General features: G+C 41.6%; 2 protein-coding genes across 2 annotated transcripts in view; one reads left to right on the top strand and one right to left on the bottom strand.

The window, feature by feature from the left end:
• Positions 1 to 5778, top strand: part of med30 (mediator complex subunit 30) — a 34527-nt gene extending 28749 nt beyond the window's left edge. The window contains exon 5 of the mRNA XM_070846344.1: positions 4902 to 5778. Within this exon, the coding sequence (XP_070702445.1) occupies positions 4902 to 4997 (96 nt within the window). The 3' untranslated portion in view covers positions 4998 to 5778. The remainder of the gene's footprint in view (positions 1 to 4901) is intronic.
• A 5412-nt stretch (positions 5779 to 11190) lies between these two features.
• ext1b (exostosin glycosyltransferase 1b) overlaps positions 11191 to 20483 on the bottom strand; it is a 109044-nt gene continuing 99751 nt past the window's right edge. Inside the window, exons 9-12 of the mRNA XM_070846128.1 lie at positions 18109 to 18198; positions 16125 to 16285; positions 14185 to 14356; positions 11191 to 13125 (exon numbers count right to left, since the gene is read on the bottom strand). Of these exons, the coding sequence (XP_070702229.1) occupies positions 12940 to 13125; positions 14185 to 14356; positions 16125 to 16285; positions 18109 to 18198 (609 nt within the window). The 3' untranslated portion in view covers positions 11191 to 12939. The remainder of the gene's footprint in view (positions 13126 to 14184; positions 14357 to 16124; positions 16286 to 18108; positions 18199 to 20483) is intronic.

The following is a 20483-nucleotide window of genomic DNA, read 5'->3' as shown; positions in this document are numbered from 1 at the left end:
GCTAATTAACCGGCTAGTCATTTCAGCTCCATTTTAACTTAAACTTGGAATGATAACATCATCGAGCCAATCAGATTTCACAAGCTAGGAAAACTAAAAACATTTTGGTCGCAGTGCAACTGTAGTTACACTTGTTCATTAACAACTTTAAAAAAACAACAAACAAACCCAAACTGTTCTTACTGGATATAAATCAGACATGAATTACAGCAAAGACAGCTACTCTGACACGTCCATCAGACTTAGTTGAAGTCACAGAAACTGGAATCGGATTTGTTTTTGACTCCCCCCTCCCCACTGCCAAAGTGTTTAATCTCCTGAGATGACAGGTTGCCAAAACTCTATCCAATAAACAAACTACTCGCGAGTTCATGTGACTTTTGTTTACAAGACCTGGATCGCTTGCGGCTAGATTGTGTTTGAAAAACTGATCTCACCCTGGCTTGTCCTCTGCCCAGATGTGCTGTAAGTGCACCTGAGAGCTTCCTGCGGTTGGACACTGTTAATTTTCATGACCTTCCTTTCTGGCTCTCTGATTACACACACACACACACACACACCTGCACACACATATATACGATATACACAGCTGCTACTGTATCTCTCCCCTGATAATGATTTTGTCTTTGACACCACAAGTACAGATCCGATACCACTGCTCTTTTTTCTGTAAACCCTTCTGCTTAGGACTTTTAAACCGTAACCATAAAAAGAAACTTCTCAACCATAAGTGGAAATGTTTGAGCATCGTCTCCTTTAGGCTTGTGCACATTTTAATGATGTTTTGTTCAAGGTTTGACGGCACCAACAGACACATCGTCACGCTCAACTGGTCTAAAACATGTAATACAGGTGGTTTAAAGCTGTAAAGTAATTACAGATTCACTGACAAACACCACTGAGCTCCTGTGATAAACTCTTTTCCTTTGTTTGTCCACATGGCTGCCACAGAAAAGACTACTGCACCTATCGCTCTGTTTTTGTCTCTGAAACCAAATCCGACCTGCTAAACAGCGTAGTAAAAGCTTGTCTTTAATGGCTGCAGTGTCAGATAAAGACTAAAATCTTCCATGCAGTGTTTCAAAGAAACAAAAAAAATTCCCAACAACATGTCAGGAAAATGTCTGAGTCTAGTTTTTTGAAAAACATGTGCATCTTAAAGTGAATCTTGCTTAAATGTCACAGTCAAAGCTTCCAGTTTCACTGTAACGCTGCTCTCACACTAAAATCCATTTATTGCATGCGGGAGGTGGCGTGGCATCGGCAGTAGGACTGAATTGATTGTTCGATCGAGAGAAAAGTAATCATCCAGGAAGGAAAAAAAAAAAAAAGCCAAACATTGACTGTTTTTGTCGTTCATAAAATATGAGGGTCTGATGGGTTTTTCTTTGTTTGTTTTATTGCCCCGTAAATGTTATTTTCGTTCATTTTATTATAAACTTTTATGATTTTCCAAGATTTTACAGACCAAATGAATATTCGTAAAAAATAATAACTGGTTAATGGATAATAAAAACTGTCATTAGTTGCAGCCCTAATCAGGAGTAGCTCATTGCTGCAAATTGAGTCAATACCTGTTCAGCTTAATAAGGTCAGTGTCGGCACAGATACCTGTCTGGTGGATTGAATGGGTGCATCCCTAACACAGACTGATGTGCACACACACACACACACACACACACACACACACAGACTCATAAAAACACACACATGCTTGCCTCTCTGTACACACATATGTAAGAACACACACTGACATCTTCTTGTGCAGCCACACCCTCTCGCTCACACTTTTACAAACATTCGCATCAGATCATACACACTTGCACAACCGCGCACTAGCGTACACACACATTTCAGCTCACTGCATCTCCTCTGTGCGTGACAATCTCCATTTCCACCTCATTTCGGGTCACTGTGCTTTTCCACTCTCTTCTCCGCCACGCCGCCGACGTCTGACAGCATTTCCAGGTTATATGAAGCAGGCAGGAAGTCTGCCGGTCCGCAGGAGGCCCTCGGAGACGGGAGCTCAGACAGCGCCTCCTTGTTTACTTTCATGAGTTGTTGACTGGCCACCCTGCCGCGGCTGATGCAGTGTCAGAGCATGTCAAAAGAGGCCTACTGCACTGAACTGAACAGGCATCAAAACTTTAGCGTTGGCCCGGCCGTTGAGCGGCAGGCCAAAAAAAACGAGAGAGTGTGTCTGCCTGATTCCTGCAAAGGTGTGTGTGTGTGTATACAAGTGTGTGTGTGTGTAAAAGCCTCGTGGTTCAGACAAAAAAGATATGGCACAGAGCTCCTTTTCTCTGTTTTGTTCTCTGTAGCACCCTCCTCCCAAACATCGTATTATAGGTGTGAAGGATTAGAATTACAGTACGCCAATTACGAGGTTATGAATGGAATTATGTCTCCCCGAGGTTACAGAGTCATTTCTGTGATAATAGCAGGCTTGTTATTCATATATCAAGATATGCCAGCAAGCCTTTCATAATGAACGTGCCGTGAAGGCTTTTGCTGCCTCCATAGTCTTATTTCTACTGTGAAACAGTATGTCTGGTTTCAAAAACAGCTGAGAGTAGATTTCTGTGGAAGAGTCTCGATACAAAAGTGGCAATTTTTTGCGTTTGAAGCCATATGTGCCCGTTTACACCTGAAAACTGAGATGAAAAACATGTGTGTTTGTAGCTCTTTAAAGTTTGTTGTAAGAAAAAAAAAAAAAAAAAAGAAGCAGTTTTGCGATTTAAAAAGTGTTCTACATTTACAGAGGCCCGTGATATCATCTCTTAAAACAGAGTAGATGACCGAGTTATTTCAAGACTTGTTCGTCAGAGTAATGAGGCATGTCCCATGTAGCACACACGCACGCACACACACACACACACACACACCAGAGAATCAAAGTGAAAGTCGAAGAGCGATAGAGGAAAAAGGGGAGAGAGAAGAGAGTGAGAGAGCTTGAGAAGCGGCAAGAACCCCCCAGAGAGAGAGGCTGGAAGGCCTCCAAATGTTCCACTCTCGAATATCTTCAAGGACAATCAGCTAAACAGTTGATATTAAGAGAGCTGTGTGAAATCGATTGCTCAAGGTGTTATCTGCGCTGCAAAAATGGCTGGTAATTAGTCATGGCTAAAGGAGTGTTACCGAGAGAGTGAGATGGATTTAATCTTAATAGATTTCACTGCACTGCAGATACAGTAGCTCCTGAGTGAAGGAGCTCGGCTCTCTGTCTCTTTCTGCCTCTCTCTCTTTATTTCTCTCTCTCTCTCTCTCTCTCTCTCTCTCTCTGGCCATCTATCAGAAGAAAAGCAGCTGAGTAAGTGGCTGTGATGTTCCTGCTGTTGCTAAATTTGCCCGAACCTTCAATTGTAGATGTTTTGCTCGAGTTACTTGTTCAAAGGCAGCGCACATTTGGCAGCTGTACCTGTTTTTATTCTGACTCTTCAGCAGCAGCAGCAGCAGCAGCAGCAGCAGCAGCAGCAGCGGAGGTGGCGGCTCAGGAACCATTATTTGTTTATGTATAAAGCTTGTGCAGTGAGGTACTTCAGGCCACGGCAGCTGTTGACTTAGAGATCTTGGTAGCGCATTCAGAGGCAATCAGCGGACAAAGCCCTCACTGACTGACGGGGGGATCGGGCTGTTTGCTCCTCTGTCATGTACCTGTACACCCCTGGAGCAGGCCAGATGTGTTAGTTCAGCGATTAGCAGACGCTAGGATTGATGAAGCCACCTGAAGCTCTGGGTGTTTGGAGAGAGGTCAGTGGACAGGTGGGAAAACTTTGCCTATTGTATGTTGGAGGACAAAATACCTGAAGTTAAATGTGGCTTTCAGACTTGTATTAGTCCTTTTTTCCCGTACAAACTCTGAACATACTGTTTAAGGATAAAGCAGGTGTCACTTGATAGTTTTCTTGTTGTCAACAGATCCCATATAACGGACAAAACCAACTAATCTGTCTACTTTTAAGTACATGCCCTGTCAAAGGCACTCAACACACGGCCTATTCATTCACACTGAAGATGTAAATCTTTTGCCACAGGTCACATGTGTATCTACATTTCTGGTCCTGTGAAAGCCATAGCTGTCGATCCTTCACTTTGATATTTGATGGATTGTCATAAAACTTTGGACATACCTTCATGGTTTCCAGATGATGAATCCTAATGACGTTGGTGATCCCCAGACTTTTCATCTGGCTCCACCAGCAGGTCAGATATTTTGGCTTATGACCAAATGGCTGCAGAACTAATAGCACTCCCATCAGCCTCAGTAGAACTTTGTTTTGACCAATTAGCAAATGTGAGCATACTGGACACTAAACTCAAGCAATGTCACAACCTTAAAGTACAATTAAATTATCTGTATTTCATCTAAATACTGTAAATATTTAAACTTTTGTTCAGATTGTTTCAGGACAACATGGATTAATAGTAAATCAGAAGAAAGGAAACAAAATCTGTTTCTCACAGGATTTCCTGCAGGGCAAAACCTCCCTGTTCGTTTCCTCATGCCAGCAGCAAATCAACACGGTCATTAGGTACAAAGATTATATTTTACATGAATTTGCAGTGGTATGGGAAGTGTGACGTTAATGCTATGTTTAATGGAATAAGTGCGGATGGGAAAAACATGTTTAGTAGTACAGTGGAGCAGCTCAAATCAGTGCAACTTTAATATCCTGTAAGCCATTAGTGATTTGTTATCTGCTGAAAATGTAATTGCTTTGTTGATTGTTGAAGCATTTTGTCAGTGGTTTGACCTTTTAATCTTTTGTAAACCTGTAGTTTAATGGTTTCAGCAGACAGAAATGTTCCTTTAGGCGTTCCTAAGGCACGCATTCATGCCTGTTGTTTTTCTAGCATCTGAAAATATGTAATTGTTTCTCTTTTTGTCATTTTGCCTGCAGAAACTGAAGCAGAAGAACCAGCAGCTGAAGCAGATTATGGACCAACTTCGCAACCTCATCTGGGAGATCAACTCCATGCTGGCTGTCAGGAGCTGAGCCACACACACACACACACACACACACACACACACACACACACACGTATACACACACACGCACACATAACACACACTCATACATTTCCTGCAAATAATGGACAGGAAGATTCGGTCGTTAACTGGACGTGTGACAGGGTACCACAGACTGGCTAAGGCTGCACTTTACAGAAGAAATTGGGACTTTGGCAATATCAACCCATTTCCCGGAAAAGATGGGACACAATAGAAGGAAATCCTGGAGGAGACAAATAAAGAAGAAAAAAAGAAAAGGACTCAACGCCACATAGAGGTGAGGAGACACCTAATAAAACACTGGGAGTAAGACTGCTGGTTACATCAGTTTGGGGCGATGGCAGAAATGATTCTGTCTACCTCGATATTCTACATTTCAATCAGCATTGTGACTGAATTAATCTAAAGAGTGGATATATTATGTTTTATCTATATGTAGGTACTAGCTCAATAGAGGGTTTATGCCTGTAGAGACACATTTATATATTCTATTTAATCCTCAAATTCTGTTTATCTGTTACTTGCTGATTTCATAGTATATTAGAACTATGTAAGGTCCTAAATTACATTTTTTTTTTCTATGGCCCCTAAAAAACTTAAATAAGAAAGACATACACTGTGGTAAAATAATGACTCCGATTATTATACTTTTAATTGATGTAATATGTAAACTCGTCAATGCTCTGCTCTGATTGGACATGTCATTACGATGCCTTGTTAAGGATTCTGCTGAACTATAAATCTTGCTGTGATTTTTAAAAAAAAAACCAAACCAAACCAAGTCAACGCTGCTTTTTCCTCTAATCTTGTTCTTCTGTGTTGCTGTTGTGCTAAAAGTTCACATAGGACTAAAATCACTCCTCCCTCAGTCGTTTGAAATGCAGACAAAAGCCCCCACTTTATATGTGTAACAGGCAACTGGGATTTAAATTTAAGAATATGATGCCAAGACTAATTTAAAAGCTTATATATATTGTTTACCACTAAGCCGTTCTCAATAGGCCGCACATGAACACTGGAGAGCCATTCATGTAGCTTAAACAATAAATGTACATGTCGTTTAAAACAGTAGACAATTTCAGCCGTGACACATCCTAGTGAGCCTTAATCCAATCATGTGTTTATACACCACCTATGTTGGTGCTTCATCATGAGTATATTGTGCAATACGGTGGGGGGGGGGGTCGGCACACAGCCAATAAACACATGGAATTTGTTTTCTCTTCCACCGTCCAGCTCCTTTAAAATACACCTGTAAACTTATTTGTCCTTACAGGTGGGATATATTTATATGGAAACTACAGCCTGACCCCTTACTGGATTTTTGAGACCAATACTGATCTTGATGTTTGGGAGTTTAAGGTATTTGATAACTAAAAGTGAGCTGAATTTTTTTTTAAACATAAACACATAACACGAACAATTTTCATAGGGATTGTTTCGGCTTGTTTTTTTTTTTTTTTTCAAGAGTTGTGACCATGATTCGTAGTGAGCAGGACATTTTTACTGAGTAAAAGTCAACTTGTCAGTACTTACCAGGTGTCATAATTACCGAAACTGATATATCTGAGAGCTATCGTCAGCAGATATGTCAACCTGGCCAATTTATCGGCCTAGCTCTATTGGGAATTGCACAGTTCCAATTCATCTTTGTGGCAAAGCTGCATTTTCCCAGCTCTAGCTGTCGCAATACGAAGATCTTTAGGTTTATGGAGAGAGAGAGAGAGCATGTACTTGTATCCTGCACAAGGTCCATGAAAATGTTTTAAAATGAATAAACTTCAGCCACTGCAGCCATCAATGAACATCTCGCATAACTTGGTTACCCCTAAATTAGCAGATAGGAGCCATTTCTCAAGTTAGGAAAGTTGTTAAAATGCTTTAATGCTGAGGCCCAAAAGTAGGACAAAAGTGTGTCATTAAGAGAACTCATGGACAGTACGAATGACTTCTTACGCTGAGATGCTGCTAAATACGAGCCTTTTTTTGATAGGAGTCTAATTTACTAGGGGGAGCGTTTGGTCTCCGATCATGTTTTTGCTCGATTACTTTTGAAAACATCACACTAATTTATAGATGAGAAAAGAAAGATGGAATATAAGAGCGAAAGAAGAACTCACAGAGGGCCTCATTCAATACAAACATGAAACATGAGCTAAAATCTGAGTACATGTGGCACCGCTGTCAGGCCACGCATTTGCTCAAGAATATCGGTGTGTGATATGGGTGTGTTTAATAATTCAGAGCAAAGCTGGGGTCATATCTATGATGTGTTATGAGGCTATTGTCCTCAGGGAGACGCAGAAGGACAGATGCAGCATTGGAACAGTGAGAAGGCTTTCAGCCGCGTTAAAAAAAAAAAATCAATGCTGTGAGTAGTGACTAATAAACCCCTCCTCAGTGGTCTAATACAGGCATGGTTATTATATCTCAGAGGGCAATGCAGCATTGAGGAACTGTTATTACTGTACAAATGGAGTGTGTTCTCATTCAGCTGAGGCAGAGGTCAGGGGATGAGTACTTGTCCATGCACACTCTGTCGCAAATGATGAGGCGACTAAAAAATGTACAGGATTACACTGATGTTACAGTGTGTGCACATTAGCAAGCACACAAACACAACACAGACCATTAGTCCTTGTGTCAGCATGTCCTCTTATCATGCTGCTACAGTGTCACTGTTCAGGAAAAAATAAATCCTCAAACACTGTTACATGCAGCATCGTGTAATTCCCTTCCTGTTTTGTTCAGAGGGCTTTTAATCATCGCCTGTATAGAAGTGGGTGTAACCACCGTGACAACACGCTGATTTGTGGACTACTGTTTTGAAGCCTCGAGTCACCTTCTTGGTTTTTGACCCAGAGGTGATGTTCATTTTGTGAAGACCTCGTCTCTGATTGGTTCAGTTTAGGCGCTGATTAGTCACAAGGTTGTCCTGCCCTAAAGTATGCCCTGCTTTATTGTCTATTTTACTCTAAATGGGACCATAATTTACTAAATGAACATCATGCTGCACTGAAGAAAAATGAAAACTAACATCTTAGATCATAAAGTCATTAGGAAAGAGTTTATGCAAGTAACACATCAAGAAAGAAGTAGGGTCATTGTCACATAGACTTCCACACATTCAGACCACTGGAGTTGCTGGTCCTTAGAAAGAATGCAGGTTTTAGGCACTTTCGCATTAGCTTCACATCTTAGACCTGAAAGCTACTCCGTGGTCACAACTCTTGAAAAAAAACAAGCCGAAATAATCTGTATGAAGATTGTTTATGTTGTGTGTTTGTTTTAAAAAAGTCCACTGAGGACCAAACTTTTTTCCACCATTTGCAAGTCTGAGACAAATCTTTCAGATCTGAAACAAAACCCTCAAATCAGCATGGAATCCATGCCAATGCTCATATTAAAAAAAACTGGCTAAATGCCCTTGTTAAAGGGCTTTTGATAATTGTTCAATACCAATTTCAGTAATGATAGACAATTTCCTACCTTGATAACTTACTTTACAATTCTTTTTAAGCAAATGCTTTTTTCACTAATCAGAGGAGAAATATTTCCAGAAATGAACACAGAACTTTGCCTAAATTAAGGTTGACTCAGGACTGTTGAAATGTCTGACCGATGATTTATTTTTTTTTTTATTGTTTGATTATGCATTTAGTTGTTTGGTTCCTCTTAGCTGTCACCAGTGTGACAGGTTTGGGGTTCACACAGTATCGGCATATATGCTCATACAGAGATGCCAAAAGTTAGTTTGCGTTGATTAAGAAAAAGTGTCACCCGGTAGTTTGAGCACTTTAGAGACTACGTCAACATGATGTTACACCAGAAAGCAAAGAAAATGAGGGTCAAATCCTAAATAGTTTCAAAAGAAAGCCTAAACACATCCTGTTAAACAAACGGTACAAGGAGATGCAGTTATCATCAAATATGAGTTTATTTTTTTTATAAATCATTCTTACAAAATTGGCATTTATCTATTTCATTTGTGACCTCTATAAAAGTCTTCTGTTAATTACAAGGTAGGAGGGAGGAGAAGGCATCAGGACAGCTGGGCTTGACCAAGTCCTTACAGATCAACAGGTATTACTGCTGATTGATAACGCGTTACAGCCAATCACTGATAAATAATCCCAAACAGGAAGTGGTCATACGTTGTCGCCTTAGCAACAGTGTCCAAACACGAAGATGAAAACGGGGCGATGTGATATGAGAATGGGAGCTGTGACTCATCCAGTGTATGAAGGCAGGGCTGCTGGGGCCCTGCGAATGGTGCCGTTGCTGCCCGTTTACTGGAAATAACAAGTCTCGGACAGACGGTGCTCGGCATGTCAAGAACTCACGTGTTGATAAAAGGCACAAATCAAGAACAGACTAGTTTCCGGCACACACGCCGCTGCCACTATAAACACCAACTGCCTGGCACACTTTAGGTAAACCTTCTTCCATCTGTTTTGAAGCATACGACGGTAACTTGCATAAAGTTCCCCCTGATCAAATGACAGAGGCATTTTAGCGGATGCAGAGGTTTTCCTGGTGGCCTAAATCACATCCATCACACTCTGATTGAGCTCTGGACTCGATGAGACGCGGCACGGCGCGCCAACTGAAAGATGGAGCAGTTTCTGTTACCAAGTTATCTGACCTGAAACCAAACTTTGAAAGAGTCGATTTAAAGACAACTGTGTCACAGCCTCAGATCCATTATTATAATGCATGGGGGGAAGATGTTAGAGCAGAATCTGAAAATGTTTCCATCTGGTTCTGGGGACCCAGCTGCTTATTATTTTCCATGTTTCAGTTGGCATAGTTTTTATTGGGGCTTTGCAATTTGACTCCCCGCAGAGAGCCAAGATGTTGCGGCCCAATCCAATTCTAGATCAGTGGTGTATGCAATCTTTTGGAGTCAAAACCCCTCTACTACGACTCTGAAAACGTTATATCTGTCTTGGGGAGTTCTGTATGAGAGAGCGTGATATACGTTTCCCTGGAAAACCAATGCAGAGTGAAACATAATATGAGCTATATATTGGCATCTTTGTGGATTAATGTGCACAGCGTGTAGAAAATAAACTGAATAAATACCATTAACTCCCCTCAGCGATGCAGGTTCAGTCTTATTGTCTCGCCACATCATCTCAAATCGTACACAGTCTTTTCTTTTTTTTTCAAAAAAATAAATATATGTCTATGTACAGTGCTGAGAGTCGCAGGGATTTGAAATGGGTGGTGTCTCTTTGTGAAATATCTGCAAAGCTGGGGGACGCAGTTCTCATGAGATGATCAACAACAGTGATTCAAATAATCAGACATAAAAGGCTTGATATGGATTCAAACTGTTTGGTTCTCCGTAGATGAAATAGGGACCAGATGCAAACCAAGTGAGGAGTGTGCTTTTCCCAGAATCACGTACTGTCGATGAGTGAACACTTTCTGTTGCGACTCCACATTAAACAGATCATAAATCTCTCCTGGCAAAGATAGCACTCCAAACTTTATGTCCCAGAATGTGAATACAAACATGACACAAACAATGACGTAAGAAAAAAGAAAAAAAAAATAGTCCTGATAGTCCTGTTGGGTTTGATATGATCTGCTGATACAGAGTAGCTTTGCTGTGGTAGCATTTGGAATTGACCCTCCGTAGCGTGAGCGTAACCTTTGTTGTGACTGTAAAGGCTTTACAATGAATTTTACATCAAGTATTTGTAGAACAAAATCAAAACAAAATCAATGAAAAAAAAAAACAAACAAACTCAAAGCCATTTAATGTGTGAGACAGATATTGACAATGTTGATGACAGCTACTGATTATCACACACACACACTCACACTCACACTGAACTGCTTTGGCTGAGACATTATGCTGAATGCCTGCATGACACAAAGGCCACTAAAAGCATGCTGCTTTCATTCAAGTGTCTGCAAACTACCACTAGCACTCCTGTGCTCTCGGCCGCATGCAGACCCAGTGACAGCGTGCGGCGGCGGCGGCTCCGCTAACAGCCAGCCATTTCCTCCTCGAAGTGATCAATTAAACGTCGAGATAGCTACGTACGCTAGCGTTTTGATCCGGTTGTCCAATACCAAGAAGGTCGTTTAAGGTGCACAATGTCAGGTGGTATAAAATGGATACAACAGCGATGTGAGCAGCTGTTATAAAGTTATGGACACGCACGGCCACAGTCGGGGTAAGGCGGGGGAGGACATAGTGGGTGGGGGGTGGTGGGGCTGCGCTTTCACACCACAATGGCCCATAATGTTAGTGTTTCATCAACAGCTTGTCCGCTGGGAATAGAACAGCACTCCAAATGAAATAGGTTTACCTAATTGAAGCTGAAACGTATCTCTGCCTGACAAATGGTGGAGAAAACCTTTTATCAATTTAATGGCTCTGAGGTCCTCTGATATGTCATGGGGGGAAAAAAAAATGGTGGCAGGAGAGCCACATCGTACTGATGATTAGAATATTTCAACTTAAGAGCATCTTGGCATCTCAAACTGATGTAGGCAACGTGATGTGCAATAAACTTTTAAAGGCAGACCCTGATGTCAGAATGGCACTGATGCGCTAAAAATCTCTCTACAAGCACTCTGGTGAAATGACGCCGGTCACTAAAGACCTGCTATGGTCTGAGATTTTATTCCATTTCTCCCTGTAAGGATACTGCTCCGAGGCCATGCAAGGAAAAATAAATGGGCAAAACGAGTTTGTGTTAGAATGCAACGTTCTGCTCCATTTCATCCAGAAATGTTCATTTCACTCATTCCAAGGGAGGGAAAATGTACTCCACTTGAGCTTATGGTTGGATGAGCCAACTCTTCAAGGCTCTGTACACACAACACTCTCATGCACACATAAACGCACGCGCACACACACACACACACACACACACACACACACACAGAAGAGTGAAAGTACGGAGAGTTTGAAAGAGGAAATAAAAGATGTGAAAAGTATGAGAGGCGGGTATGAGAGGAAAATGGAATATGAAACGAGATGTTTGTCTAACTTATCTTAGTGATAACAGGGCAGCAGATAGACCATTATAAAAGCCATATCAGCACATCAAGGAATGAGCTAAGGATAGGACAGGCGGGATGTTTTCGGACCTCAGGCTCAAGAATCCGTGTCAATAGCTGAGAGTGTCAGAACGATAATGGCTGCTTTGCTGTAAAAACCACGTCAGGCCTCTGTAATAACAGGCTGGACTCTGCATTTCACCTTTTCTAGCTTGAGAAAGAAATATAAACTGATGACGCTCTGATGTCAAACCTCTCAGAGAGGCCAAAGGTCAGCAGTGATACCAGAGTGCTGATTTGTACAGAAATCAAATCAACTAAAGAACAGGGTTTCCTGGGCTATAAAGCAGGGGGTTGGTAGGGAGTCCAGTATTACGTCCTGATGCAGACTGGGGAAGGTTGCTAGTGGCGACCAGAAGGATTTATGGTGGGTGGGGTTGCCAGGTTTGCACTCATGGACACCTTCCCTCTTCTACCTTCCTGCACATGTGCCGAGAGAGCAGGAAAGTCAATGTCGTCCTTGTTAATGTTGTACAAAAAAATATTCTATCCAAGAGTTCTTGTCGTCAGTAGTGTGTGCTGTGTGTTTGCACATTTGCAGAACATACAGTACTGTTTGGCATGTCCATCAGTTTGTGTACTCCTCTTTGTCTATCTGTGTTTGTGGTTTTTGTTTGTGTTTTTCATATTCCAAACGCCATCTGCTTGTTTCCTATCCATCCCCTCCCGCATCAAGTCCTGGCAGCAGCGGCGCTGTGGTCATTGGCAATGTGCTGAGTGGAAGACAGAGCTGTAACGCTCCCCGTCCATCCTGCTGTAGTCCTACTAGTCCTTCTACTCTCCACAGAGTCCCTCTCTCGCGCCTCCCCCTGCGTGGGATCCCCCCCGAGGGGGCGCCGGTCCTGTCAGAGCCTCTCGATGTCCCTGTATTTCTTGCGGAGAATGGAGACCTGGTCCTTGAACAGGACAGGGTCCAGTCTCATCTGGGAGTGGACCAGCGGCATGGCGCCAAACCAGCTGGCGAACTTGTTCATGCAGGTTTGCCGCTGAGCAAAGTGGTCCGGATCGGCCCAGCGAGAAGCCCTCGAAGACTAGTGGGAATGAAGAACAGGGGAAAAGACAAACAAACAATTTTACTCATATTATCATTCTTACTGATCGCTGTGATTCAGCATCATGACTAAGTATTGCTTTAGATTAGTACCTCTGATGAAGATTGTGTAGTAGCTCAGTTCATTTAAAAAAAGAAAATTCTGATTTTTTATATTCACACATTTATGTTAAAGAGGAAAAGAAATGCTGAAAGTGGATTACAAATCGGTTTGTTTAAGATCTTTAGAAAATGTTAAAAGTAAATTAAACAGCTGAAATAAAAAAACAACCTTAACACAAACAATTCTGTTGTATGAAAGATAAATATCCACAATGTTTTAACTACTTCAGATCCACTTAGAATTAATTGTATTAATGAATTAATGTGGAACGTGACAGAGGTGTCAATGAAGCTACTAATACTTGAGCTTATTCAGTGGAAATGTGGTTGTATGATGGATAAAGCTTCAGACTGTTGACGTTCTCATCACATGAAGAAGACTGACAACCATCCTCTGCTTTCTTTCATGCAATCAAAGTACCGACGTCAGACACTGTGACAAGAGAAAACCATTTCCGAATGATGACTGACATTAATGTTTCTCAATAAATCATTAGCTGGATCGTATTCTATATTAGGGAGACCGGAGCTGGACCAGAAACTATGACGCAAGGCAGGAAAAACTGTCACGACTCCTTTGTGTGCTTTTGTCTCCGCGCTGTAAGTGACTTGTCCTGTTTACCCCTGGGCTGCACCAAAAAATTTTAAGAGAATAATTCATGCTGTTCGTAAAAACAGCAAGAGTTCGCTCCAGCTGAAAGGCCATCACACACACATGATGGGAAGAAAACACTGGATTTAGCATGAATCATGATTTATTTGAAAAAAGAGGAGAAGAAAAAAGGAATGAAAGGAATACTATTAAATATTTCTAATGCAAACCATTTCTCTCAACTGGCTGCTGTCTTCTTTTCTCTTTTGAAGTCATGAGTCATCGAAGTAAAAACCCTTAATAAAGACAGATCCAGTCACGAGAAGGGTTTTAATACGCTCTTACCTGCCCCATCATGGTCTCCTTGTACTGTTTCTTCTGTGTGACCTTGATGGGCGGCAGCTTGGTGACAGCAGAGACCAGGAAGTTCATCAGGATGTCCTCACAGTTGGCCAGCTGGTCCACCATGCTCTTCAGACTTGTGGGTAAGTAGTTGGTGTACAGGTGATGGTAATACCTGCGAGGGAGGACAGAAAGGGGTTAGAATAAGAGGAGGGAACTCATCTGGGTGGGTCCACGTGTCCTTTAGTAAGACATTTACCTGAGAGAGCTAAAACATTTAGCTAAAATGCATGTTAATAATTAAAAACAATGCATTAAATGGCGACGCGGTCGCTCCTAGTGATGAACCTGCCGAGAATCATCACCTGAATCTGCAGCCCTCATCTGCCTTATGGAGCTTTATAGGGAGTTTCAGATCATAGTTAAGCTGTGTGACCTGCAGTTTTACTGTTCTGGTTCACCCTCACTGCTCTCATTGTGTTGTTTTCAGCAGCAGGCAGCTGTTTGCAGGACTAAAAACCTCTAAAAACCCACTGTACACTGTACCTGCTCAGCACAAAGTTAGCAATAAGCTGGTGAATGTGGAGCATTTAGCAGCTCCCTCAGGAGTTGGAAGAGACCAAAAACAGAGATAAAAGAGAGTAAATATTGAATTTAGATTTGCCAGCTGGACAGAAACTCGACTCCAAACTAAGGATAATGATAATGTCTATGACTGCTGAATGTGGTAATTAGCAACTGCCTGCTAACAAGTTTGTCACAACAACCTAAAAGGTGACGATATGTCAATGTTGTGTTCACAGCTTGTTTATGGTGCCATCGAGAGGTCAAAGAAATTGGTTATTACGCATTTAATGTCTTTATGTGGGAATATAAAGAGTTTGTAGCTCAAAAATGCAGGCAGAGGAGCCAATGTGCATACAGAAGGAAAAAAATCATGTGGCTTTGAGTGTAAACAACTAAAGATCAAAAGGTGAAAGAATTTTAAAATGGCGCAGACTGAAGGGTGATTTCTGGGTGGAGATTGTAGGTGTACAATAGATCCTATAGCCTCTTTTCAAAGTATTACAAAAATAAATTTAAGCTAGCTAATATATGATAAAAAGTCATGAAGTCTGATTCAGTTTTTTTTTTTTTTTACTTCATTTCATTTACACATTTGAACTTGTGTTGCCACCTGCACATTCTACTCCAGTGTCTGCGCACATTTCTGAAAATGTTCACAAACTTTCACAAGACTGAGGTTTTGGATTAATGCCTGAAAACTTCACTGTGAAGGTGAATAATCCCCGACCTTTAAAGATGGAGCTGTGTATCACAAAGGACCGCGCAGACAGATTAATTTAAACGCATCACAAATTTTGGACACCTTAATGTTCCAGGTTGAAAGCCTTTGGGTAAAACCCTGAAATCATCTACAGACTGATTGCTCACGTTTTTGGACGAATTAAACAACTTATTGAAAGGCTGACTTATTGAAAGTGATTAAGCGTTTGGCTGCAGTGATTGGCTGACTTCAGCTTAATGGACTGCTCCCATCACAGCTGAGTGCATCCATATTAAAGCTGACAGGATTGTAGTATAACTAAATGCAGCAACAGTGGAACAGACAAATTGACGTTTTTTGGATAAAACATACTCGGTGTCAAAACACTGGTTTCCTGAGGCTGTGCTACAGTGAACATCACACCTACTTTCATAATCTACAGATCACTGAATCAAAGTGTTGTATCAAAAGAAAGACAACTGAACACTGGAGAGCAGAGTAGAGCAAAGCTGTGATCCCTGTGTAAAAGAAGGGAAACGGAACAGAAGTAAGGAGCATGAAAGAAAACAGCAGAGCAGAGCGAAGCGGTGAGAGCCGCCTCGCGTGGAGGTAAACAGCTGTGCTGGAGCCAAGTGTTACAGATCAGAAGACAGCAACGCGACGTGTGTGCTTGTACCTGTGGTAGATGGCGGCCCCAGTCAGCACCATCGAGTAGTCATTGGTCCATTTGGATGTGTAGCCCCAGCGCTCCTTGTTGCTGTCCCAGAAGTGGCTGCGAGCGGGGTAACCTACGATTCGCTCTGGAAAACTCTGCCAGACGGTGAAGGCAAAGTCCACCTGGACAGACAGAAATAGAGATCTTACATTTAGTATATGCATAATAGATAAGCCTTTCTCATAAGTAACCCTTTATAAGTTGGGACTAGTTTATTCATGCTGTTGGGACTAGTTTATTCATGCTTAATTGCAATAAATGCTCATTGCAAAATCCCTTTAGATGGTGTTTGTCCTCCAATTGATTCATCTTTTTAGATCTTAGATAGTTTTTTTTATATCATCAGGTAGACAGTCAGATGAACTCAAGTACCCATTCGCTGGCATTTATTCATTTACCTTTTTTTTTTTTTTACACTTAAAGCCTGAAATATTTGTTGAAAAAGTTAAATTTAGTTGAGATTCATTGTTCCAAAGCCGGAGAACAGTGTCTACTTACAGTATATTCAGTGTAAGAAAGAAGAGAGGCAGAGACTACAGGGAAAATTAACAAAGGAAATTCACACTCAAACATGCTGTAGTGAAAACACAACAGAGGCAAAACCTCATCAAACACAAAGCAGTCTTTCCTAAGCAGCTGCCTGCAGCCAACTTCTGTGGCGGCGATCAAAGCGTTCAATCAAATAATTAGAAAGAAAACATCAAAAAGGCCTCGGCGGCTCCTCAAACAGCTCGCTCTACATTACACCACATATTACCACACCATACTACACTGAGAGAGCGATGATATTAATGAATGCTCGTGTCAAAATCCACCATAAAACACAATAAACATAATTGTATCTTCTCCTCCTGCCGGAATGTGTGCATGCAAACACGTCCCGAAGGAAGAGAAGCTCTGACTGTCTCCTGCTCTTGCCTTCAATGCAAGAGAAAAGGAGTTGAACAAGAATATAGTTGAAAAGGAAAAAAAAAAAATATTTTGATGGTGGAACCAACATGAGTCACATCAAAGAAAGAATTGCTGGGAAAAAAATCTGCATGTTGAACCACAAGAACACATGGAAAATTATTCAGTGGAACGGGATGTTAGTTTCTATTTTATTGCGAAGGGCAACTCTACATCAAACCATCTTCACTTAAAGGCGAAGAAAGCCGCGGGGCGGCAAAACGCTTTTTTACTGTGAAGTTAAAGGTTTAATATGATGGCAGTGGCGGATCGATGTGGAAGCTGTTCAGAAATCTGTGATGGTAATTTTTTGCCTGAATTTCTTGTTTGACGTGCACGGGCGTTGCTGCTCTCTGGGTCCTAAAAGTTTGGGAATTGTTTGTGTTTGTGGTCCAACTGTCTTCATGGCACAAACACTTGTCGATTCAGTTTTTGGGGCTGGATTTTCCCTTCAGTGCCAGCTCTGCCTTGCCATCTTGGTCCTCCGCACAAACAGCCTTTATGAGATCTAATTCAACGCTGTTCAAAGCAGCATCTGGCTTCCCATGGTGCTGTGCCAAAACATGTACCCAGGAAAAAAAAACAGGAACAGTCCTGGCAGCATGTGCCCACAAATAGGGAATACAGGAGGTACAGTGTGATTGAAAGTGCCAAAACATGAGATGGAAGATGGAAAAGAAAAGGAGGGAGGGAGAAGGAAGTAGAGGCAGAGAAAAAAATGGCAGATGAGAAGAGGGAAAAAGTCAGGCACTGGGAGTAAAAGTTAGAGTAGTTTTAGTCATTTAAGAATCGAGCTGCAGAGCGATAACTCGAAAGCACCAGGGACAAACAGAAAGAGATAAAAAATTTACAGAAAATTCAATCAGAGAGTTGCATTTGGGACACAGAGAGAGTTTGCAACTTTGTTGGGTCTCAAGAGGAGCAGCCTATTGAGACGGAAGAGGAGGAAAGAAAGGAGAGTTTTCTATTCTGTTGTGCTTTATTCTATCACAGATACCTCCGTGGTGGACAACACTGTGTCTTCATCCAGGCTGAGGACAGCATCGGTCACTATGGTCTCGTAGGGCAGGAAACGACTGCTCATCACCTGCAGAGGGGGAACACAGAGCGTAAAGCGTTAAAACCACATCGTTAAGGGAGAGGAGCTGGATTCTCCACTTCAAACGGCATTCGCTTGTGAGCGTTTGGCTGCCTGGAAAAAGTTGTGGAAAATGTCCGTAAAAGTCAGTAAAGAGTAAACGAAGTAAAACCCTTTATGGTCAGAGCACATTTTGTACATGTCGTCCTTTTTTGCAAACTAACAATGACAGCTTCCACTTAGTGTTTCCATGGAAACGTTACTGGTGCCATGCCTTCCTAAATCATTGCAGGTTCTTTTTTTAGGCTTTTGTTCCAAATGCGGGCTGCTTTATATGACATCTGGGAACAGATGCATTTGCAACTTTTAGCAGAATGGGCCTAACTTTGAAATAAATCCTTCCATGTAACCTTACCAAATACCCAAACCATCACAAGTATACAACACAGTTATCTTAAAACATGCCATAATTAGGGGTTTTTTTTGGCCACTTGGAGGCAGCAGAAAGAAGCTGTAAACCCTGTAAACACTGACATGCTAAAATGTAATGTTGATACGACTAACTTGTTGGCAAACAGTTGCCTATTTGCATAGATCATACGTAGAACATCATTAACATAGAACAACATAGAGGTAGCATTAATATGGAGTAGGGTCCAATATTCATTCTTTGTTTTTGGTCTCTAACTCAAACTCTTAAGCTGCTAAACGCTCCACTATGTCAGTTTTTAGAGCTTCTTTTGCTGAAACTTACAGCCTTTAGTGCGCAAATATGTTTGAGCGCTGTGAGTAAATGAAAACAGCAACATTGTGGGGCTGAAGACCAAAACAATGAGCTGAAAAATGTAAGGGCTCCCTGTAGAGCTGAGTCTGGTGACAATTCCTTATGAGTTCATCAACACATGCAACCCCTTTCGCATTCAAGTAGTCGTGCAATCCATCCAATATAAAAATATTGATTACAGTGAGACAGCCGAGTCTTTCAGTCACCATCAGATCCATTGGTAAATCTAGAGCTTCACCTTGAGATACATTTTAGAATAAAAACTATTTTTGCCTCCAATATCGACAGTATACATTTTTAATGATTCTTTAGAAATTCATGGGATTCAGGGGAAACCAAGAGCCATGACATCAACAAACAACAGCACCCAGAGAAGAAGAGAAAAGCCAATATCCTTCGCTTTACGGCATGCTGCTCCCCATTGTTTTCAACAGTGATATAGTGCTGATACAAGTTTCCATTACTGCTGCAGGGTTGTCTTTCTCTTTTAAATCAATAACACATAAATGCAGCCATACATATCCAGCGTGAGTAATGTGTCCTACATATGGAACAAATGTACCTCTCCACCACTGCTGAAAACTGAATATGGATATTTAATGGTGAATGAAATAAAAGTGTATAATACACGACGGTCCTTGGATATTTACTGGAAGCAGAGAGAGTGATGGCGGCGGCCAGGGCCTGGTGGGTGGATGGTAAGATCAACATCTTGAGGATATTTAGACGGGAAGTCTTTGGTCTATTGCTGTGATGAAAGGCGCTCGGATGAGAAAACAGCAGCTTCTTGTTGAGGAAGAGTGCGCATATTGTAAACTGGATGTGTGCTCGAACTCAAACAACCTCCCACACAAACAAGAAACAGCTCACGAATGCATAGCTTTAATGGCAGAAACACAATCACATCCAGATACACAGTATAGTCAGAATGCCACTGCTAATGCTTGATTCATGCCTGTGGGGGTCCTGTGCGGCTGCTTTTCTCCGACATTTTCTAACTGCGCGAACGGGCGGAGAAAATGGAGAAGTCTGTGGAGCTGCTGGTGGCAGAAGTGAGACGGTAAAGACAGCGCGAGAAAAAAACAGGGATGCATTACAGATAACTGGACACAGCTTTGGAGGTGAGGCCCTTGCTTTGAATTTTTCACAGACTGACTGTCCAAGACCGTAAAAGAGACGTCTGCTGGCAGGACACCTCCAGCTATAAACATGACCAGTTATTACACTTTGCATTGTGTATTTGTAAGCCATTACATCACCGCTGTAATATTCACCAGCCCAACTAGTCCAGAGGCATGATGGGATGAACACTACTGAGCATTTTCACTAGGCCTGAAACCTAACCTGGATTTTTGTATGCATGCCTAGTGTTTCTTTTCAGTTTGGTAATACAATACTAACTCTCACTAGTGATGTTATTTTTCCAATGGGATTACCCATTATATTGATATGTTGTTAGCATTATGCTAAATGTGGATTAGTCTCCCATCAGCTGGTCTATTTAGAAACC

The sequence above is a fragment of the Pempheris klunzingeri genome, chromosome 16, assembly GCF_042242105.1.
Source record: "Pempheris klunzingeri isolate RE-2024b chromosome 16, fPemKlu1.hap1, whole genome shotgun sequence".
NCBI classification, from domain to species: Eukaryota; Metazoa; Chordata; class Actinopteri; order Acropomatiformes; family Pempheridae; genus Pempheris; species Pempheris klunzingeri.
This window is presented reverse-complemented; position numbering and strand designations above follow the sequence as displayed.